This window comes from Bufo gargarizans, chromosome 8 (assembly GCF_014858855.1).
Source record: "Bufo gargarizans isolate SCDJY-AF-19 chromosome 8, ASM1485885v1, whole genome shotgun sequence".
In the NCBI taxonomy this organism is placed as follows: domain Eukaryota; kingdom Metazoa; phylum Chordata; class Amphibia; order Anura; family Bufonidae; genus Bufo; species Bufo gargarizans.
Genome location: NC_058087.1, coordinates 195,885,825 through 195,909,867, shown reverse-complemented (window position 1 = coordinate 195,909,867; position 24,043 = coordinate 195,885,825). Strand labels below are relative to the sequence as shown.

At 52.2% G+C, this 24,043-nt stretch overlaps 3 protein-coding genes across 9 annotated transcripts in view; 1 reads left to right on the top strand and 2 right to left on the bottom strand.

Moving 5' to 3' along the window:
* Nucleotides 1–24,043, top strand: part of LOC122944600 — a 565,582-nt gene that overhangs the window by 145,768 nt on the left and 395,771 nt on the right. The window lies entirely within an intron of this gene.
* On the bottom strand, nt 1,323–7,581 carry B2M (beta-2-microglobulin). The gene is made up of 4 exons (XM_044303067.1): nt 7,424–7,581; nt 2,840–3,115; nt 2,626–2,648; nt 1,323–2,393 (listed from the first exon to the last, which is right to left on the bottom strand). Exons 1-3 carry the CDS (start codon nt 7,497–7,499, stop codon nt 2,638–2,640), a joined length of 363 nt encoding a protein of 120 aa, XP_044159002.1. The 5' UTR covers nt 7,500–7,581; the 3' UTR covers nt 1,323–2,393; nt 2,626–2,637.
* TRIM72 (tripartite motif containing 72) lies at nt 13,177–21,941 on the bottom strand. 7 transcript variants are annotated; one of them, XM_044303027.1, is made up of 8 exons: nt 21,834–21,941; nt 21,039–21,072; nt 19,245–19,641; nt 18,147–18,242; nt 17,713–17,943; nt 14,771–14,793; nt 14,561–14,679; nt 13,177–13,944 (listed from the first exon to the last, which is right to left on the bottom strand). In XM_044303027.1, exons 3-8 carry the CDS (start codon nt 19,638–19,640, stop codon nt 13,379–13,381), a joined length of 1,431 nt encoding a protein of 476 aa, XP_044158962.1. In that variant the 5' UTR covers nt 19,641; nt 21,039–21,072; nt 21,834–21,941; the 3' UTR covers nt 13,177–13,378. The 7 variants fall into 7 exon arrangements, with proteins under 7 accessions (XP_044158962.1, XP_044158963.1, XP_044158968.1 ...); XM_044303028.1 differs by having other exon boundaries at nt 21,794–21,910; XM_044303033.1 differs by having other exon boundaries at nt 21,039–21,105; nt 21,834–21,895.

Sequence of the window (24,043 nt, the reverse complement as noted above, 5' to 3'; positions counted from 1 at the left end):
ACAGTAAGGGGGGCACAGATTGTGGGCACAATGGCTGGTTAAACTAGAAGACACAGGCTGGGGGTCTTGGAGGGCGAGGTACACTCAGGGCTCAGATACTGCTGCAGTCATTTCTCTATAGGATAGTATTATATGGGGTAAGAAGCAGAGACACCAAAGGAAGCAGCGCTCAACCTGAACACCGTCCCAGGACACAGTTTATACAACGCGTGGGTATGAAATGTTCTGCCGGCAGTATAACCACCAGCATAGCAGAAACTACTCTCCCTATCTCAGTGGTTGCAGTGTGACACTCCTGTTACATGTCATACCAGTTTTGCCACCAGGTGGCGCTGTACACTCCTATTATTCTGCAGTTTTTCACACTGACCACTAGATGTCAGCACAGCCATGTGGGGTTATCTGAGGTGCGCAGCGATCCCGTGCGTCTGCAGCTTCCGGGATCACACGCCGTACACTGCGCCCGTAATTAAAGTGCTTGCGGGAGATCCAGGCACATGCGCTGTGGGTTCTAACCGCAGGCTGGGATCACGTACAGAAGTGGCGGCCACATGGGATCCTGGCGCACCCCAGATAACCCTTTGAAGCAGGGATGCTCAACCTGCGGCCCTCCAGCTGTTGTAAAACTACGACTGCCCTGTGGTAGGCTGATAGCTGTAGACTGTTGAGACATGCTGGGAGTTGTAGTTTTGCAACAGCTGGAGGGCCACAGGGTGGGCATCTCGGCTTTAAAGGCTCATGCACATGGCCACGTATTGGGTCCGGATTTTTTGCACTCATTTCTGCAGGGCCCTGTAAAAAAACTGCATCCATTCTGCAAATTATACAACCCGCCCTATACTTGTCTGTTTTGCGGACAAGAACAGGCGTTTCTACATTCGGGTCCACAGAAAGTGCGGGATGCACGCGGCCGGTATCGGAGCGCAGGAGGCGTACTGCAGTGTCTAAACCCCATTCACACAGAATTCAGGGCAAGCTGCATTCAAAATTCAGAGGTGCAGATCGATGCCCTACGGTTACATCTCCTGTAACGCTGCAGTCAGTACCCAGCCGCCACATGCCGGGCAGCAGTACAAGACTTCATGTGGCTGCAGCTCTGGTGGTGACTGGAGCACTATGACAAGTTACTTGGCCGCGCTGCGCTATGACGAGGCACAGGCTGCCGCCCGGATTAACTGGTTTTGATGATGAAATTCCAGTGATAAAATACAGATCAGGCCTGGCAGACGCGCTTCACAGCTTCCCTCCGGGGCGGGCGACGTCTCGTCAGCGTCTTCTCCAGGGAACGGCGCAAATAGAGGCCACAAAACACTGATGGCGACTCGGGTGTAGGAGAGATTTATTGGTAATAAAAGTACAATGAAACTGTATGTACTGAAGACAGAACGTGCTCCGCCCACCCACATAGGCACCGCCCACCTATCCCAAACAGGCACCGCCCACGCACATAGGCACTGCCCACCTATCCCAGACAGGCACCGCCCACCCACATAGGCACTGCCCAGCTATCCCAGACAGGCACCGCCCACCCACATAGGTACCACCCACCTACTCAGACAGGCACCGCCAACACCACAGAAGGTACCACCCACCTATCCCAGACAGGCACCGCCCACCCACATAGGTACCACCCACCTATCTCAGACAGGCACCGCCAACACCCCAGAAGGCACCGCCCACCCACATAGGCACCGCCCACCTATCCCAGACAGGCACCGCCCACCTATCCCAGACAGGCACCGCCCACCCACATAGGTACCACCCACCTATCTCGAGTAGCACCCACATCTGCACACAGCGGAGTCGTTAACTCTCTTCTTCCCACAGGAAAATCTGGGTTCTGCACCGGTACATACAGGGGGGGGGGGGGGGGGGGGGGGAGGAAATCTGGGTAGTAAGACCCCCCCCCAGTGTGATGAAGAGTGCACTCTGATTATATGCAGTAATGTATAGAGGAGGGGGCACAAACGTAACATAGCAGAGGTGCATACAGATGTAGCAGAGCTGATCAGTCACCGTGCACCACGGACATCGTGGACACTCCCTGCAGTCCTATGTAACGCCTTACTAAGGCTTATGCAGAATGACACGCTCGGCTCTGCTACATGACCATGTACTGATCTTGGTAAGAACGCGCGCAGAGGTCACACATCAATCACCGGCAGGAGACGCGGTCACATGACCACCGCCTTACTATAAATTATAAAAAAGAGAGTTTATCATTATAATTGTCAGGGGAATCGCACTTCAGGCCCCAAGCGCAGGCATTAACCCATCGATAGCTGTGTGCTGCGGGAGGATCCGGGGAGGGGGTCAGCGGCTGATCTGCGGCAGAAGGAACGGCAATAAAGACGCAATTGTGGAGGACTGAAGGCGACTCGTCATCCCCGGCTCTAAAGTGAAGAACAGAGAAGACAATGTAACCAGGCGTTAAAGGGGGGCCCTGCGCACTAAACAGGGGGCCACCGCGACCAGCCAGGGGAGGCCGGATGATGCCCCCTCCATACAATGCTGGATACTGGGAAAGGGGAGGAGTCTGACACTCAGGACTTGGTGACAACCCCAGAGGGACGGGTTATGGTGACCGCACCGGTTGTCACCCGCGAGGATTTTTGTGTCACTCACCTTCAAAGCGAATCAGAATGTTTCTGAAAAAGAGAAAATACAAAAACATTAAAAACCAGGAGGCCGCGTTTCTGTCCCTGACCCCCCCCCAGTCACCATTATTTAGGACGATTAACCCCTGTACCCCCCATTGATGTGAATAACGAGGCTGAAGGCCAGAAGTGTTGTCATGGGGACAGAGGAGGCACAGATCGTCTGATTGGCGGGGACGTACCGAGCCGGTAGGTCTGCGGCTTCCCCTCGTCGTGCTTCACCTCGCACTCATACACCTCGCCCTCCTTGGGGGTGAACTCGGTGTATTTGCTGCGGTAGTACGTCCAGTCTTGTTCGAAGGACAGGTCGCTCTCCTGGCAGTCCGGCATGTCCTGCCCGTCCTTCTTCAGGCGCATGTCGATACGAGGGGGGTGGAAGCCTCTGCAATGGCAGATGAGCGTGTTCTTCTTCCCGTACTCCACCGGGGTCGCCGTGTAGATGTTCACTGTCGGGGATTCTGGGGAACGAAAACAGAAGGTGAAATAACACAATCCTCTCCTGAAATCCTCTGTGCTGCTGGAGATCCTACTCCTTCCACTAAGAACTCTACAAGATGAGAACACTTCTGTCCCGACATCCTCTGTGCTGCTGGGATCCTGCTCCTTTCACTATGTGACCTCCACAGGATCAGCACACTCCTCTCCTGAAATCCTCTGTGCTGCTGGGACCCTGCTCCTTCCACTATGTGACCTCCACAGGATCAGCACACTCCTCTCCTGAAATCCTCTGTGCTGCTGGGGCCCTGCTCCTTCCACTATGTGACCTCCACAGGATCAGCACACTCCTCTCCTGAAATCCTCTGTGCTGCTTGGACCCTGCTCCTTCCACTATGTGACCTCCACAGGATCAGCACACTCCTCTCCTGAAATCCTCTGTGCTGTTGAGACCCTGCTCCTTCCACTATGTGACCTCCACAGGATCAGCACACTCCTCTCCTGAAATCCTCTGTGCTGCTATGGACCCCGCTCCTTCCACTATGTAACTCGCCCTGTAACCTCCACAGGATCAGCACACTCCTCTCCTGAAATCCTCTGTGCTGCTATGGACAATGCTCCTTCCACTATGTAACTCGCCCTGTAACCTCCACAGGATCAGCACACTCCTCTCCTGAAATCCTCTGTGCTGCTATGGACCCCGCTCCTTCCACTATGTAACTCGCCCTGTAACCTCCACAGGATCAGCACACTCCTCTCCTGAAATCCTCTGTGCTGCTTGGACCCTGCTCCTTCCACTATGTGACCTCCACAGGATCAGCACACTCCTCTCCTGAAATCCTCTGTGCTGTTGAGACCCTGCTCCTTCCACTATGTGACCTCCACAGGATCAGCACACTCCTCTCCTGAAATCCTCTGTGCTGCTATGGACCCCGCTCCTTCCACTATGTAACTCGCCCTGTAACCTCCACAGGATCAGCACACTCCTCTCCTGAAATCCTCTGTGCTGCTATGGACAATGCTCCTTCCACTATGTAACTCGCCCTGTAACCTCCACAGGATCAGCACACTCCTCTCCTGAAATCCTCTGTGCTGCTATGGACCCCGCTCCTTCCACTATGTAACTCGCCCTGTAACCTCCACAGGATCAGCACACTCCTCTCCTGAAATCCTCTGTGCTGCTATGGACAATGCTCCTTCCACTATGTAACTCGCCCTGTAACCTCCACAGGATCAGCACACTCCTCTCCTGAAATCCTCTGTGCTGCTATGGACCCCGCTCATTCCACTATGTAACTCGCCCTGTAACCTCCACAGGATCAGCACACTCCTCTCCTGAAATCCTCTGTGCTGCTATGGACAATGCTCCTTCCACTATGTAACTCGCCCTGTAACCTCCACAGGATCAGCACACTCCTCTCCTGAAATCCTCTGTGCTGCTATGGACAATGCTCCTTCCACTATGTAACTCGCCCTGTAACCTCCACAGGATCAGCACACTCCTCTCCTGAAATCCTCTGTGCTGCTATGGACCCCGCTCATTCCACTATGTAACTCGCCCTGTAACCTCCACAGGATCAGCACACTCCTCTCCTGAAATCCTCTGTGCTGCTGGGGCCCTGCTCCTTCCACTATGTAACTCTCATCCTGTAACTTCCACAGGATCAGCACACTCCTCTCCTGAAATCCTCTGTGCTGCTGGGGCCCTGCACCTTCCACTATGTAACTCGCCCTGTAACCTCCACAGAGTCAGCACACTCCTCTCCTGAAACCCTCTGTGCTGCTGGGGCCCTGCTCCTTCCACCATGTAACTCTCATCCTGTAACCTCCACAAGATCAGCACACTCCTCTCCTGAAATCCTCTGTGCTGCTATGGACCCTGCTCCTTCCACTATGTAACTCACCCTGTAACCTCCACAGGATCAGCACACTCCTCTCCTGAAATCCTCTGTGCTGCTATGGACCCCGCCCCTTCCACTATGTAAGAGAAGTTTAATAACATGTTATAAAGACTCGTTGTCTCTGCTCCTGTCCGGAATATTTCATTATCCCGCGCGGTGAACACTGCCGGTGCCAATAATTGCCTCTCGCCCCATAAAAAACACCCGCACCGCTGAAAAAATACAGGGGTTCTGCCGACACAAAGGGATGTCTTTATAAAAGTTTTTATATTTCTTAAAAGTTATAAAACATAAGAAAAAATATAAATCTGGTATCGAAGGAACCGATAATTCGCCGTCCGCGCTGCGAACGCTGCAAATACAAACCCTGAATACAGTGGGAAAAGCGTCTCCTTCCCGGCAGACACTGCCGCGCCCGTAACAGTGTTCCCCGCCAATGGGGATCGGGGAAGCCGCCACCTTACAGTTAGGGATGAGCCGAACCCGAGTTCGGGAAATGTTTTTTACAGTACAAAGTTATGAAGTTATTACGTCTCGCCAGACTTCGCGAAGCAATAACTTCGGCTCATCGGAGCCAATACATTCTAATAGTGTACGGAGCTCCTGCTACTGTATGAGCTTTGTAAGGTGCCCAAGGGGCTGTACCAACCTTCCTGGTGCCCAGCCACGCCCGCCTGTGTCCTCCGAATCTCCTCCTTTAGTCACCGATAGATTGCCGTAATCTCGCGATGCGCAGTTCCTTCCGTGAAGCTGATGCCAGCACAGGGAAGGAACACTATACCGGCACTGCGCATGCGCGAGATTACAGCAATCTAACTGTGAAGAAAGGAGGAGATTCGGAGGACGCAGGCGGTGCTGGGCGCCTTCACAGGCGGGCGGCGCTGGGCACCAGGAAGGTTAGTACAGCCCCTTGGGCACCTACAGGACTAATTTACATATCTTTAAAATCCTTTTTTAAAGAAAATAAAAGCACACAGCCCTATAGGACCGGTATATTGCGGACATGCTAGCGGCGATCTAGCCGTGCATGTCCGCAGCTCTATAGAACTTGGTGACAGAATCCCTTTAATAAGAATTAGCGGGATTTTCCCAAATTAAACCTAAAAAAAAAAAAAATTGAGAAAAAAAAATCTCTTAAAATAACACGCTAATAAAAAGTCCCAAGTAAAAAACATCCGCTACGCGCAAAAAAAAAAAAAAACACTAAAAAATTGCCTGGACATTCGGGGCTTTTTTAGGCCCAGTCAGGAAAGGGATTAAAAAAAAAAAAAAAAAAAAAAGGGAATAAATCAGAATAAACAATAAATAAAAAATAAAAAAAACACATTCCAGGTATGACTGCGCCTGAACGCATGTAGCGATACTCATCCTCCCATACGGTGAATGGCGTAATGGAAAAAAAAATTCTAAATGCCCAATTCGCCATTTTGTGTCACTTCTCGTCCCACCAAAAATTTGATAAAACAAGACAAAAAAAAAAAAAAGTCACACACACTTCAAAGTGATATCACTGAAAAGTGCAGATCATCCCGCAAAAAATGAGCCCCGCTCCGCGCGCAGAGCTGGAAAAAAGTTCTAGGGGTCAGAATACGGCGATGAAAATAAAAATTCTTCAAGTACTAAATGTAAAAACATATAAATAAATAAATGTGGCATCACCGGAATCGCACTGACCCGGAGAATGACGAGAACAGCGAAACAGTAAACAAGGCCTCGTAACCGCTACGTGACCGGAAAAACAAAACACTGACGGAAAATCGCAAGGGCCTTAAGAGTTAAAAAAAAGAAAACCGCCGCCCAGCAACAGAAAACTAGAAAAGGCGAGGGGGGCAAGAGTCACGGCCAAAAAGCACTGGGTCCTGAAGGGGTTAATAAGTGCGTTACATTGTAGCAGGGGGCGACTCCTCCTCCAGGTCAGGACTGGGTGGGGGGCCACTAATCTGTCACAGGACCCCCCCCCCCCCCCCCCCCCGAGATTTCTGCCCAAATGAGGCTCAGAGCTGAAAGTGAAAGTAAAGGAGCGGAGGTTTATTACAGAAGAGGATGGGGGTTGTCATCCTCCTGTACATTATAATCCCTCTCCTCTGTGCACATTAATCTATAGCTACAGGAAAGTTCTAAAAAAAAGTACCTGCGACAATTACACCTCACACCTGCGAGAATATCACTTATACCTGCGACAATATCACCTCACACCTGCGACAATATCACTTATACCTGCGACAATATCACCTCACACCTGCGACACTATCACTTACTTATACCTGCGACAATATCACTTATACCTGCGACAATATCACTTACTTATACCTGCGACACTATCACTTACTTATACCTGCGACAATATCACTTATACCTGCGACAATATCACCTCCCATCCACTTGTGTAACTTCTGATACATAATCCCTTCCGAAGCTGATAACACTCACTTATCTCGGCCAGGGCCAGGGTTAGGGCCACACCGAGCAGCAGGGCCCCAGCGCTCGTCCTCCCCGGGATCCTCATCCTCGCTCTTCTCCTCTTCAGCGCTTTCTGACTGCGATCTCCGGGGCTGAGATATAAACTGTCTCGGCTCGTCCAATCACGATATTAGAATCCGACGCGTCATCTGTTGCCAGGAGGAGGTGAGTCTCGCAGGTTACAGCTGCGAGCAGTGCGCATGTGCCGTTCATTTCCCGTAAATGGGTCCTTGATGATAAACGCTGGTCACACGGTGCGATTTGTCGCTGTAACTGGCGCAACAGTGGAAGAGGTGCAGGGATGATGGAATAGATAATTACGCTGGAATAAAGCGACGTGTCTGGAGTGATTTAATTTTATATTTTGGATTTAGTGGTTTTTTTGTTGCTCATTGACTTTAATGTAAAAAATAAAAATCAGTATAAAAACATTAAAAACCCTGTTGTAACAGCTGCAGCATGGCGGCGCCGATCCACATGGGGCATTTTTCCATGGACTTTGGCACTTATTCAGTGCCGCGTTGCGCTGCGGTCAGTGGGATCCGAGCTTCTCTCACCGCCGCTCATTTCTCCGTTGTCAATTTGAAATCTTTGGGAAGAACAAAGCGTCGGTTTCAGCGAGGATTTCACCTCTTATAATCTCAGGCAAATACGCAACAACATCCTCGTGTAAATCAGAGCGGTCCTACTGCGGATTTGGCGTCAGATCTGACGCACCGCGTGGGCGTGGCCTAGGAACCGCGACTGCATCCAAAACCGCGCCAGAAACACCGTTTTATGTCTGAATACAACCTAACAGGGGGAGCTGGAATCTCGGGGGGCCCCTGCGCACAGTTTGGACCGGGGCCCCTGTAATGCTGCTTATGTGGCCCCTCAGACACCAGGTTCCATGTGGAGCCACGTACAGTTAAGGGTTAAAGTCCTGTTGATTGGAGGCGTCTTCCTGTCATTACTTTCACTTATGATTCACCTGAGTCATTATAGCAATGGACGCCGTGGAAATCCCCTTCCATGTGATATAATAACCGGGGGGGTGGCCCCATCACTGAGGCCACGCCCCCACTATAATATATATGATCCCCCCGACAGGTCGTCTATATCCGATGGGTCGGGTCCGATATCCAGAACCCCCAGCGATCAGCTGAATCGGGCAGCAGATCGGTCATCAATATCAAAGGCTGGAAAACCCCTTTAACCCTTTCACGCATAATGCTGTACATATACGGCTGGAGCATGCAGGGGATGTACGGCATGGACAAGCTGAGCTCGCGCCATACATGGCGGATGTGCTGCTTACACGCCAGAGGACGCCGGACCGGGGAGACACATCGGGCCAGGGCTACGAGGTGACGTGCAATGTGGCATCTCTGGTCAGTGACATACGACCTCCCAGCACCGCCATCCCACCGTCACAGACCACGGGGCAAGTCACCGGACACGCGAGAGCAGCTGCACACGTCACTGTGGGGTCCTGGCTCAAACAATCCTAGGACGACCCTTAACTTTGACCTTCACAGCGGCCGATCCCCTTAACAGTAAAAATCACAGCGCCCGCCCCTCTAACACTGACCTCCACAGCACCCGCCCCTTTAACACTGACCTCCACAGCGCCCGCCCCTCTAACACTGACCTCCACAGCGCCCGCCCCTCTAACACTGACCTCCACAGCACCCGCCCCTCTAACACTGACCTCCACAGCGCCCGCCCCTCTAACACTGACCTCCACAGCACCCGCCCCTTTAACACTGACCTCCACAGCGCCCGCCCCTCTAACACTGACCTCCACAGCGCCCGCCCCTCTAACACTGACCTCCACAGCGCCCGCCCCTCTAACACTGACCTCCACAGTGCCCGCCCATCTAACACTGACCTCCACAGCGCCCGCCCCTCTAACACTGACCTCCACAGCGCCCGCCCCTCTAACACTGACCTCCACAGCGCCCGCCCCTCTAACACTGACCTCCACAGCGCCCGCCCATCTAACACTGACCTCCACAGCGCCCGCCCCTCTAACACTGACCTCCACAGCGCCTGCCCCTCTAACACTGACCTCCACAGCGCCCGCCCCTCTAACACTGACCTCCACAGCGCCTGCCCCTCTAACACTGACCTCCACAGCGCCCGCCCCTCTAACACTGACCTCCACAGCACCCGCCCCTCTAACACTGACCTCCACAGCGCCCGCCCCTCTAACACTGACCTCCACAGCGCCTGCCCCTCTAACACTGACCTCCACAGCGCCCGCCCCTCTAACACTGACCTCCACAGCGCCCGCCCCTCTAACACTGACCTCCACAGCGCCCGCCCATCTAACACTGACCTCCACAGTGCCCGCCCCTCTAACACTGACCTCCACAGCGCCTGCCCCTCTAACACTGACCTCCACAGCGCCCGCCCCTCTAACACTGACCTCCACAGCGCCTGCCCCTCTAACACTGACCTCCACAGCGCCTGCCCCTCTAACACTGACCTCCACAGCGCCCGCCCCTCTAACACTGACCTCCACAGCACCCGCCCCTTTAACACTGACCTCCACAGCGCCCGCCCCTCTAACACTGACCTCCACAGCGCCCGCCCCTCTAACACTGACCTCCACAGCGCCCGCACCTCTAACACTGACCTCCACAGCGCCCGCCCCTCTAACACTGACCTCCACAGCGCCCGCCCCTCTAACACTGACCTCCACAGCGCCCGCCCCTCTAACACTGACCTCCACAGCGCCCGCCCCTCTAACACTGACCTCCACAGCGCCCGCCCCTCTAACACTGACCTCCACAGCGCCCGCCCCTCTAACACTGACCTCCACAGCGCCCGCCCCTCTAACACTGACCTCCACAGCACCCGCCCCTTTAACACTGACCTCCACAGCGCCCGCCCCTCTAACACTGACCTCCACAGCGCCCGCCCCTCTAACACTGACCTCCACAGCGCCCGCCCCTCTAACACTGACCTCCACAGCGCCCGCCCCTCTAACACTGACCTCCACAGCGCCCGCCCCTCTAACACTGACCTCCACAGCGCCCGCCCCTCTAACACTGACCTCCACAGCGCCCGCCCCTCTAACACTGACCTCCACAGCGCCCGCCCCTCTAACACTGACCTCCACAGCGCCCGCCCCTCTAACACTGACCTCCACAGCGCCCGCCCCTTTAACACTGACCTCCACAGCGCCCGCCCCTCTAACACTGACCTCCACAGCGCCCGCCCCTCTAACACTGACCTCCACAGCGCCCGCACCTCTAACACTGACCTCCACAGCGCCCGCCCCTCTAACACTGACCTCCACAGCGCCCGCCCCTTTAACACTGACCTCCACAGTGCCCGCCCCTCTAACACTGACCTCCACAGAACCCGCCCCTCTAACACTGACCTCCACAGCGCCCGCCCCTCTAACACTGACCTCCACAGTGCCTGCCCCTCTAACACTGACCTCCACAGCGCCCGCCCCTCTAACACTGACCTCCACAGCACCCGCCCCTCTAACACTGACCTCCACAGCGCCCGCCCCTCTAACACTGACCTCCACAGCACCCGCCCCTCTAACACTGACCTCCACAGCGCCCGCCCCTCTAACACTGACCTCCACAGCGCCCGCCCCTCTAACATTGACTTCCACAGCGCCCGCCCCTCTAACACTGACCTCCACAGCGCCCGCCCCTCTAACACTGACCTCCACAGCGCCCGACCCTCTAACACTGACCTCCACAGCGCCCGCCCCTCTAACACTGACCTCCACAGCGCCCGCCCCTCTAACACTGACCTCCACAGCGCCCGCACCTCTAACACTGACCTCCACAGCGCCCGCCCATCTAACACTGACCTCCACAGCGCCCGCACCTCTAACACTGACCTCCACAGTGCCTGCCCCTCTAACACTGACCTCCACAGCGCCCGCCCCTCTAACACTGACCTCCACAGCGCCCGCCCCTCTAACACTGACCTCCACAGCGCCCGCCCCTCTAACACTGACCTCCACAGCGCCCGCCCCTCTAACACTGACCTCCACAGTGCCCGCCCCTCTAACACTGACCTCCACAGCGCCCGCCCCTCTAACACTGACCTCCACAGTGCCCGCCCCTCTAACACTGACCTCCACAGCGCCCGCCCCTCTAACACTGACCTCCACAGCGCCCGCCCCTCTAACACTGACCTCCACAGTGCCCGCCCCTCTAACACTGACCTCCACAGCGCCCGACCCTCTAACACTGACCTCCACAGCGCCCGCCCCTCTAACACTGACCTCCACAGTGCCCGCCCCTCTAACACTGACCTCCACAGCGCCCGACCCTCTAACACTGACCTCCACAGCGCCCGCCCCTCTAACACTGACCTCCACAGCGCCCGCCCCTCTAACACTTACCTCCACAGCGCCCGCCCCTCTAACACTGACCTCCACAGCGCCCGCCCATCTAACACTGACCTCCACAGTGCCCGCACCTCTAACACTGACCTCCACAGCGCCCGACCCTCTAACACTGACCTCCACAGCGCCCGCCCCTCTAACACTGACCTCCACAGCGCCCGCCCCTCTAACACTGACCTCCACAGCGCCCGCACCTCTAACACTGACCTCCACAGCGCCCGCCCCTCTAACACTGACCTCCACAGCACCCGCCCCTCTAACACTGACCTCCACAGCGCCCGCCCCTCTAACACTGACCTCCACAGCGCCCGCCCCTCTAACACTGACCTCCACAGCGCCCGCCCCTCTAACACTGACCTCCACAGCGCCCGCCCATCTAACACTGACCTCCACAGCGCCCGCCCCTCTAACACTGACCTCCACAGCGCCCGCACCTCTAACACTGACCTCCACAGCGCCCGCCCATCTAACACTGACCTCCACAGTGCCCGCACCTCTAACACTGACCTCCACAGCGCCTGCCCCTCTAACACTGACCTCCACAGCGCCCGCCCCTCTAACACTGACCTCCACAGCGCCCGCCCCTTTAACACTGACCTCCACAGCGTCCGCCCCTTTAATGCTTGGGCTACATGACGACGTGTCGGATTACATTTTGTCTCAACAATTTTTATAGTGATAGGTTATGGTGTCGACTGCGACACGACATCCAAGATGGATTTCTCTGCGACTGTCGCGTCGCAGCATGTCACATGTCGCAGTGCCACACCGTAGACTATCATTAGAAAAACTGTTGTGCGACACATGTCGTCGTGTAGCCCCCTAGCCTAAAGCTGACCTACAGCTGTGAAGAAAAATGGCTGGGCTGTTATGGAAACCTGGAGTAAAACTGTGTGTATGTGGAGGCTAAGGGCCTGCGAGCTTCTATTGGCTGATCAGGGTCATGTGACCGTGTGTGTGGCAGTTGGGATATAAAGAGAAAGGCTGGCTTGTGTTCGCTAATATAGGTCATTTTTGGGGAACATCTCAGGAACGGTACCTGCTAGAGAGCTGAGACCCCCCTAGATTTCTTTCCAGGTAGCAAGCGATGCGTGTACCAAGTGTTGCTGAAATGGATGGTTGCGTTTTTGAGATATTGCGGAACATACATACACACATACATACATACATACATACACACATACATACATACACACATACATACATACACACATACACACATACATACATACATACACACGTCCTTCTTTATATATATAGATGCTGTGCTTACATCATCATTTTTGTGGGATAACCCCTTAAAGGGTTTGTCCAAGTTATATAAAAACTACTTGTACACAAGTCACTCAGCAGCCGTGGAGCGAAGATTTTTATTGGTGCAGAAGTCATCACCCCCCCCCCCCCAGTATATGGTGGTTCAGAGTCTCTGGGTACAGCAGTGGTGCAGCCTCAGGTAGGGTGTAGAGCAGATCAGGGGTTAACCGGTATGGGATCCATCCCTCTCAGGGGGTTCTCACACTATGGAGATGTCCACCTGTGGTCTCTCTGTGGCCTGCTGGAGATCACTGGCCTCCGGGGGGCACGTAGATCTTCAGGGGTAGGCTGTTCTTCCCTTTGTCGTGCCAGCAAACATCAAAGAAGGGATGGAGTCTCCCGGAGAAGCGCTCGTGGAAGGTGTACAGGAGCTTCAGATTGTCCTCATCTCCAGAATCAAAGAAGGACACAACCCCATCGGAGAAGCTCAGGTAGATGCCAATCTTCTCCGGACGCCCATCCACACGGAGCAGGCGCGGCTCCTTCGCCTCCGCATGGGCCTCGTAGACCTTTCCTTCCTTGCACCCCAAGATCCAAAAGCCATTGGAGGGACTGGCGTGAAGCTTGCCCTTACGGTTGGCGGTTTCAGAGATGACACCCAATGCCCACCTCGGCTTGTCCTCCACCAGCACCTCCCAGTAATGTTCTCCTTCCGTGAAGCTTTCTTTGGTGACTAAGCAGTTGCCTTTCTCGAAGCGTCCGGGATCGTCAGACACCGGCTGCTTGTGGTCGGAACATTCCACGGATTTACCATCTGCAGAGACCACCAGGTTCTGCTGGGCCGTGTCCGGGTCAAACGTCAGGTTCTCCAGAGCTGGAAAGAAAGAAATGACAAATTAATTAACAAAAGTCCTGATGTCAGGATGATGAGTGATTTAGTGATTGGAGGTGGAGAGTAGTAGTTATGGATGGGTCTGTGCTTCCACCTGGTGGTCACCGCTGGTAATGCATCTGCCATATTTGTAAGGAAGCAATTTTAGGGTGAGTTCACATGTGGCTCATTTACGTTCATCTAAATGCAGATTGCAGAAATCCTTGCACTTTCCGCCAAAACAACCCGATTTACACGAGGGCAAAAAATTTCTAGTCTTAGAGAATTCCTGTAAAGAATCTGCCACATGTGAATATCCCCTAATAGGCCACATCTTAGCCTAGTTCTTCTGATCCACGTGAAGAGCGAAAAAACAAGAAAAAAGCACATCCGTTATGCTCAGGTATGCACCATCCATCTGAGATCCGTTATTTTAGACGGAAAAAAAAAGTCCTGCAAGCAGCTCCAAAATAACGGATCTCAGATGGAAATGGCTAAAACAGAAGCCAAATGTGCATAACTGAGCAGAACGGACGCGTAACATAAACGGTGGTGTGAACGCGGCCTTAGCTCAGCATCTGATGGCAGCCATTGTTCCAAGCCCCTCCTCAGTTCTCACCTGGCATCAGCGCCCGGAACATCTTCTTCCACACCTGGAACTTGAACTCATCCGAGATAATGGGCAGCTGGATGTCCAGGCGTCCGGGAAGAGGAGACTCGGACAAGATTTTACCAAGCCTGTTCACAGGAGAAGAATGGAACATGTAAGACAAGTGCACGGCACCGCGTGTAACGTGTAGTGCAGGAGCGGGATGGAAAACCTCCTTACCTGCCGTTCACCACACAGAACTTCTGCAAAAACCGAGAAGAAAACAGGATTAGAGGAGACGAGACGCTGATTAGATGCTGGACTTTATTTGACTCGTTCATAGAAAATAATATCAATTTATTATAAAATTCATCAATCTCATGATCTGAGCTCCGTCATCACAAACCAAGGGGTGGGAATCACATTTTAAACAACAGGTTTCCTACTCAACGGCGGACACGCGGCGTCACGACACCCTTTACATACACCATATACACACACATACCACCCAACTAAGGAGCTAAACTATCAGCGGCGCGCAAAGCATTAGAAGCGAACATCTCCAGCTGCCGCGCCGCCGCCGCCAGAGCTCCGGATTGGGGTTCAGCCGGTAACACGGTTCCCCGATCCAGTTCTAATTTTAACAACCGGATCTGGAGAACTGGAGGGAACTGGTTGAATCCCATGCCTGGCCGTAACGCTAACCCCACCACTAAGAGTAATCAGTACTCCACCACTAACTAACCCTACTACCTCTAACTAACCCTACTACCACTAACTAACCCTACTACCACTAACTAACCCTACTACTACTAACTAACCCTACAACCACTAACTAACCCTACTACTACTAACCCTACAACCACTAACTAACCCTACTACTACTAACTAACCCTACAACCACTAACTAACCCTACTACCACTAACTAACCCTACTACCACTAACTAACCCTACTACTACTAACTAACCCTACAACCACTAACTAACCCTACTACTACTAACCCTACTACTACTAACTAACCCTACAACCACTAACTAACCCTACTACCACTAACTAACCCTACAACTACTAACTAACCCTACAACCACTAACTAACCCTACTACCACTAACTAACCCTACAACCACTAACTAACCCTACAACCACTAACTAACCCTACTACCACTAACTAACCCTACAACCACTAACTAACCCTACTACTACTAACTAACCCTACTACCACTAACTAACCCTACAACCACTAACTAACCCTACTACCACTAACTAACCCTACAACCACTAACTAACCCTACTACTACTAACTAACCTCTGGTTCCACCAGAAAACAAATCACTTCACCCGCACCCATCACCATCACCCATCACCATCACTTCACCCTCACCCATCACCATCACTTCACCCTCACCCATCACCATCACTTCACCCATCACCATCACTTCACCCGCACCCATCACCATCACTTCACCCGCACCCATCACCATCACTTCACCCGCACCCATCACCATCACTTCACCCGCACCCATCACCATCACTTCACCTGCACCCATCAACTACACTTCACCTGCACCCATCACCATCACTTCACCCGCACCCATCACCATCACTTCACCCGCACCCATCACCATCACTTCACCCGCACCCATCACCATCACTTCACCCACACCCATCACCATCACTTCACCTGCACCCATCACCATCACTTCACCCACACCCATCACCATCACTTCACCCGCACCCATCACCATCACTTCACCCTCACCCATCACCATCACTTCACCCGCACCCATTAACTACACTTCGCCTGCACCCATCACCATCACTTCACCTGCACCCATCACTATCACTTCACCTGCACCCATCACCATCACTTCACCCTCACCCATCACCATCACTTCACCCTCACCCATCACCATCACTTCACCCGCACCCATCACCATCACTTCACCTGCACCCATCACTATCACTTCACCTGCACCCATCACCATCACTTCACCCTCACCCATCACCATCACTTCACCCTCACCCATCACCATCACTTCACCCTCACCCATCACCATCACTTCACCCTCACCCATCACCATCACTTCACCCGCACCCATCACCATCACTTCACCCGCACCCATCACCATCACTTCACCCTCACCCATCACCATCATTTCACCCGCACCCATCACCATCACTTCACCTGCACCCATAAATATCACTTCACCCGCACCCATCACTTCACCCGCACCCATCACTGTCCCATTTACCCTCAGAAATTCCGTCTGCTCCTGTCCTTCCAGGTCCTTCAGGACGCCTTCCATCTGGTTGAGCTGCTCCACGTAATGGGCCTATTACATAACTAACCCTACTACCACTAACTAACCTCTGGTTCCACCAGAAAACAAATCACTTCACCCGCACCCATCACCATCACTTCACCCTCACCCATCACCATCACTTCACCCGCACCCATCACCATCACTTCACCCTCACCCATCACCATCACTTCACCCGCACCCATCACCATCACTTCACCCTCACCCATCACCATCTCTTCACCCGCACCCATCACCATCACTTCACCCGCACCCATCACCATCACTTCACCCTCACCCATCACCATCACTTCACCCGCACCCATCACCATCACTTCACCCTCACCCATCACCATCACTTCACCCTCACCCATCACCATCACTTCACCCTCACCCATCACCATCACTTCACCCGCACCCATCACCATCACTTCACCCGCACCCATCACCATCACTTCACCCGCACCCATCACCATCACTTCACCCGCACCCATCACCATCACTTCACCCGCACCCATCACCATCACTTCACCCACACCCATCACCATCACTTCACCTGCACCCATCAACTACACTTCACCTGCACCCATCACCATCACTTCACCCACACCCATCACCATCACTTCACCTGCACCCATCAACTACACTTCACCTGCACCCATCACCATCACTTCACCTGCACCCATTAACTACACTTCACCTGCACCCATCACCATCACTTCACCTGCACCCATCATTGTCACTTCACCCGCACCCATCACCATCACTTTACCCTCACCCATCACCATCACTTCACCTGCACCCATAAATATCACTTCACCCGCACCCATCACTTCACCCGCACCCATCACTTCACCCGCACCCATCACTGTCCCATTTACCCTCAGAAATTCCGTCTGCTCCTGTCCTTCCAGGTCCTTCAGGACGCCTTCCATCTGGCTGAGCTGCTCCACGTAATGGGCCATAGTTTTCCTTTCACCCAAAAGGGCCCCAGAGGCGCTTTGCTCAGCTTTGTCTGCTTCTCGAAACAGTGAGGTCTCCATGATGTTCAGGTAGGAGCGCATGACGTTCAGCTGATCCTTCACACTTGACTTAAAGCGGGACACAGTATCCTGCAAGATAATCAGACACATAAAGTGGGGGCAGCCGCTGGGGGAGCAGGGGCAGCTGCACAATGGCCGGGTGTGCAGATCATGCTGTATCCGGGGTGAAGATGAGATTGTACATGGAGCTGAGGATGAGACAATGTCCGAGAGGAGAGACCGACAGGAGGGAGAGGATGCAGGTAGTGACAGATGGCAACCGCAGCACTGACCTTCACTTCAGACACCTGTCTGTCCAGAAGAGCCACTGTCTTCTCCTTCCGTAGTCGTGCTTCCTGCAGGAGGACCTGCTGCTGGGGAAGCTGCCTCTGAGCGAGAAAAGAAGATGTCAATGTCTGCACATTACCATCACAGAGAACCAGACAGACGTGTCACCTGTGACAACCTCATTGCCGCAAGCATACATTACTTATCCTGTACTGATCCTGGGCTACATCCTGTATTATACTCCAGAGCTGCACTCACTATTCTGCTGGTGCAGTCACTGTGTACATACATTACTTATCCTGTACTGATCCTGAGTTACATCCTGTATTATACTCCAGAGCTGCACTCACTATTCTGCTGGTGCAGTCACTGTGTACATACATTACTTATCCTGTACTGACCCTGAGTGACATCCTGTATTATCCTCCAGAGCTGCACTCACTATTCTGCTGGTGCAGTCACTGTGCACATACATTACTTATCCTGTACTGATCCTGAGTTACATCCTGTATTATACTCCAGAGCTGCACTCACTATTCTGCTGGTGCAGTCACTGTGTACATACATTACTTATCCTGTACTGATCCTGAGTTACATCCTGTATTATACCCCAGAGCTGCACTCACTATTCTGCTGGTGCAGTCACTGTGTACATACATTACTTATCCTGTACTGATCCTGAGTTACATCCTGTATTATACTCCAGAGCTGCACTCACTATTCTTCTGGTGCAGTCACTGTGCACATACATTACTTATCCTGTACTGATCCGGAGTTACATCCTGTATTATACTCCAGAGCTGCACTCCCTATTCTGCTGGTGCAGTCACTGTGTACATACATTACTTATCCTATACTGATCCTGAGTTACATCCTGTATTATACTCCAGAGCTGCACTCACTATTCTGCTGGTGCAGTCACTGTGTACATACATTACTTATCCTGTACTGATCCTGAGTTACATCCTGTTACCTGTATCATACTCCAGAGCTGCACTCACTATTCTGCCGGTGAGTATGTACATCTATCAGGATAGTATATTTCTGGCCACGATGCTTGCGGAGCTGCCACGTTTCAGGCGCGGCTTCTCTGGGGTCCTCACCTTCATCTTGGTGAAGGCGTTGGGGGCTGTGATGATGTTGTGCCCCTTGTGTTTCCCCAGGGAGGCGCACACCCCGCAGATCAGCTCCTTGTCCTGCTCGCAGAAGACGCTCAGCGGGTCCAGATGTTCCAGGCAGTGACCCTGAGGAACCTGCTTGAAGCTTTGGACCAGATGTTCCAGCTGACGATTGATGTGAAGGGTCTCAGGACGAGATGGGGTCTGGCAAGTAGGGCAGAGAGTGGAGCCATTTTGGTCCTGGCCCTTGGGGGCCCCAATCAAGCATTTCTGGCAGAACGTGTGTCCGCACTCGGGTGTGATGGGCGACTGGAAGAGCTCGAGACAAAGCTGGCAGGTGAGGTCGTTCTGCATGCCTTGCACCAGCTGGGGGTTCGCCATTCTGGAGGACAGAGAGGAGCAGAAGCAGCAGTGAGTGACGGACAGCCGCCAGCACAGAGCCGCCCGGACCGGCAGGAATTCAGGGAGGGACGCCGTGCCTTTAAATAGATTATTAGGAAAGGCCGGGGAGGTCATGTTACACAAGAGGAATAGTGGGAATATTAACGGAGAACTGTGCTCAATATTATCTGTGTGCGTCCACAGAAAACCCCCATTCTTTACACTGCAGGCTGCATCCAGAGAATAGCTGTGAATCTTGATTTTGGGAAAACAATACGTGCAGTGAATGTGTCCCATATTACAATCAATCAGAAACCCCGCACGAGTCTTCAGGAGAGGACGTGGGGCTGTAAACCAGAAACGAGCAGCACAAAGTAAATCCTGGGGCACGACCGCCAAAAGTGTCGCATGGAAATCACCGTGCGGAGTCCACAGACATCTACAGGTTCTCACAGAGTCCCTATGACAACACTGAAGGGCTGGAGCACCGGCACGTTGTACTATCATAGGGGCACCAGAGCTGCTTCTAGAAGGATATTCAGGGGGGCACCGCCAATGAGGCGAGGTGAGGCGTGCGCCTCAGGCAGCACCAGGTAGGGGCCAGAGGGGGCAGCGGAAGAGCCATGGGCAGAGAGCGCTTCCATTGTGGAAACGCTCATCTCTACGTATTCAACTGCATCATTGTACTCAGGACAGCAATACAGTTGAACGCTGCGGCGGGGCAGCGGGTGATGTGGCCCTGGCCCATCGTTTGTTCTAATAGGCTATCAGAGGCCGGGGTCATCAATATCGCGCTGTAAAAAGGAGCATTTCTGTACTGGCACACATTATAAGGGGGTATTTTTTGTACTGGCACACATTATAGGGGGATTATTACTACTGGGGGCACTATGGGGGTAGCAAAATGAAGGACATTATTACTATTGGGTGCACTGTTACCACATAGTGCACTCTTGTAGAGAAAAATAACTAATGGTGTGACTTTTTGGAGAACTGTTACATTGGGAGGCACCTGGCACTGTATCAGCTTAGCACAATTATTTTTGGAGGACACTATGTTTACGGCACTAAAGGTGTCAGGGACAATATTTGCTGGGCACAGTTACTGTGTGCCAATTATTATAAAAGGGGAACTATCCCTGTGGTACTAGTATAGCCAGTCTCCTGCCCCCTTATCATACTCAGTGTCTGTCACCCTTGATTTAAGGGGGGCAGGGTCTAATTGAGGGGGCAGGGGACTGGCTCTGGGTGACACTGGGTATGATTGTACTTGTTTGCACTTGCACTTAAATTATCTGTAATAAAAAAATCAGTTTGTTACAAAGATTGTTTTCCTCTTTGTGTATGTTTAGGTGAAATAAGGGTGAAGGTCAGAGAGGTGAGTGTGGAGCCACTTACCTGCAGACAGACCACGGCGGAGACCACAGGAGACCTGCACGGTGTAGGAGATAATACAGAGAAGAACCTGCGATCAGTAACGATATAGAGAACAGGCAAAGTACAAGGAGGAGAGCTGGACGCCACCGGGTAATGGAGGACAGCGGCCAGAAGACGAGGAGACACCAAGAGACAGTCACTGAGTCCACCAGAAGTGAGAGACACAGGTCAAACAGACCACTACAAAGGAGAGACAGACACTGACCAGAAGAGATAGACAGTCCAGAGGAGAGACACTGACCAGAAGAGATAGACTGTCCAGAGGAGAGACAGTGACCAGAAGAGACTGTCCAGAGAAGAGATAAACACTAACCAGAAGAGACAGCCCAGAGAAGAGATAAACACTGACCAGAAGAGACAGACTGTCCAGAGCAGAGACAGACACTGACCAGAAGAGACTGTCCAGAGAAGAGATAAACACTGACCAGAAGAGACTGTCCAGAGGAGAGACAGACACTGACCAGAAGAGACTGTCCAGAGAAGAGATAAACACTGACCAGAAGAGACTGTCCAGAGCAGAGACAGACACTGACCAGAAGAGACTGTCCAGAGAAGAGATAAACACTGACCAGAAGAGACTGTCCAGAGGAGAGACAGACACTGACCAGAAGAGACTGTCCAGAGAAGAGATAAACACTGACCAGAAGAGACTGTCCAGAGGAGAGACAGACACTGACCAGGAAAGAAAATAATGACCAAGCAGGGAAGGTGCTGACCAAAAATGACAAATCCAGGCCCGGAGGAAAGGACACTGACCAGAGAGCGGAAGATGTTGACCAGGACTGATGAGGAGGACAGTGGCTGGAGGAGGAGCGCTGCCAGTCCTGACTGCCCGGACACATATCCAGCCCCTCCACCCACAGACGGTTATTTCTGGCACAGTTATCTGTCCCGGAACAGCTGAGGGTTACTGCATGCCAGGATGTCATATTACATGGTCCCAGGTCTGGGACAGGCGTGTATAACGCACAGCGCTCGGTCTAGGCTACAATGCAGTGCGCATGAAGACATCATGGACTACGAAGCATCAGAGAAGCAATCAAATCAATGAATAAATAATAACATACTAGTAAAAACACATGGTCGGCACCGCACACTACAAATCACAGAATAAAGTGAAACATGTCATTTATGCTGCTAGGTAAAAAAGGGGCAAAACTGCTGTATTTCTGCGCCCCCCCCCCCCCCACAATTTTTTTTAGTGTCAATAATTTTTTATTTTATCAGCACCATAAATCAGTATAGAAAGAAGTAAACAAGCGTGGACGCAGCCACTGTAGCCAGGTGATTACACAGGAATAAAGACAACCGAGCTGTTATTACAACAAGCATTCAGGTGATAGGATACATCATACAGGGTGGAACTACGTATAATACATGCCTATATCACTGCACATATATCTCCAAAACAAATGCACCGTCAGAGCACACCCCATAATATCGCCAGGCATTATCAGACAATAAATTCAAACAAAGTAAAAGTGAACAAAGCAGTCACTATGTGGTGACCGACAAACATTTTAGTTAAACAAAGAGCTGTGGTGATCCACAGAACAAGATAAGGTGTATAGACACAAAGGATGAGGAGGAGAAGCAGAAAGAAGAAAAGGGGAAGAATCAGGGTAAAGGGTAAGGGGGGGGGGTTACTAATTGTTCCCTCATTGCCACAGTACAGGATCCTGGTCCATACTCAGGGGGAGTAAAAAGCGCTAGATGCCCATCCACTCCAGGCCGCCTGCCTCAATTTGATAGGAATAATCGAGAAGGGTAGAGAGTGTTCATATCTGCATGTTTGATTGACCTCTTGTATGACTTCAGATAGCGAAGGAGGAGTCAATTGTTTCCAGTGTCTGGTGACAACCAGCTTAGCGCTAAGTAAAATATGTCCGGTGATGCGTCTCTGCAGGGGAGGGATTTCCTTAATGCCGAGGAACAGCAAGGCCAACTCTGGACAAGGGTTAATTTCATGACCTACCAGAGTGGAGACAAGTCGGAAGACTTTCCTCCAATACTCAATAAGGACAGGACAGGACCATAGGATATGGAGCAGAGAACCCTCACCTCCACAACCTCTCCAGCAACAGGGCGCAGTAGTAGGATAGATTTTATGAAGTCTCTGGGGGGTAAAGTACCAGTGAAGGATCGTTTTCAATCCTGCCTCATAATGAGTGACACACTTAAAATTTGATACCATGAACCCCATGGCGTCTATCCAGACATCAACAGGGAAGGTCTTGTTTAAGTCCCTTTCCCACCTACGGACGGGAGGGGACTTGACAAAAGTAGCCTTATCTCCTAGTAAGTCATAGAATTGCCTCGTAGAGTGCCTCTTAAAGAGGGAAGGGAATTGGAATAATCTCAGGATAGACAAATTAATCTGGGGAGGAGATTGTAAAATTTTTGAGAGGAAATGACGAAGTCTTAAATAGGTATAGAATTCTGAGTGAGGAATACCAAAGGTACTTTGAATAGCGGCAAAGGGGAGAAGGGGATTATCTACTATTAATTGGGAGATGGTGGCAACACCTCCATCTCGCCAGGTCGCTAAGTTTATATCAGGTATGGTCAGTTCAATAGCGCGTGTGGAAGCAATTGTAAATAAGCGGGTAGAGGTATCCTTCGATGCGTTGTGAACTTTGGTCCATAGGGCACAAGCATGTGATATCGTAAGGAAAGGATGTGTGGGGGGGGAAGGGCCCCATAGCAGATGTATCAAGTAATCCCTAATCGGAACCTGCTTCAGTGTATAAGATTCAATTTGCTGCCATGCCTTTCCACTGTTGGACGCCCACCATTCCCTAGTGAATGAAAGACCTATTGCAATAAAATAATCTTTGATATCAGGAAGGCCCGCACCTCCAGCGCGTTTCCTTTTAGTCAGAAGTTCACGAGCTACTCTAGGCTTGGTATTTCCCCAAATATATTTCCCCAGTAGGGCTTGGGCTTTTTGAAAGAATGCAGCGGGA

What these genes read in the sequence shown, in the direction of transcription:
- B2M (XM_044303067.1), bottom strand. Translation starts at nt 7,499, where the DNA reads ATGAGGATCCCGGGGAGGACGAGCGCTGGGGCCCTGCTGCTCGGTGTG. An exon ending in CCTGGCCCTGGCCGAGATAA is followed by an intron (nt 3,116 to 7,423) that starts GTGAGTGTTATC and finishes TTCGTTCCCCAG; the next exon opens with AATCCCCGACAGTGAACATC.
- TRIM72 (XM_044303027.1), bottom strand. Translation starts at nt 19,640, where the DNA reads ATGGCGAACCCCCAGCTGGTGCAAGGCATGCAGAACGACCTCACCTGC. An exon ending in ACGCCTTCACCAAGATGAAG is followed by an intron (nt 18,243 to 19,244) that starts GTGAGGACCCCA and finishes TTTCTCGCTCAG; the next exon opens with AGGCAGCTTCCCCAGCAGCA. An exon ending in GACAGGTGTCTGAAGTGAAG is followed by an intron (nt 17,944 to 18,146) that starts GTCAGTGCTGCG and finishes ATTATCTTGCAG; the next exon opens with GATACTGTGTCCCGCTTTAA.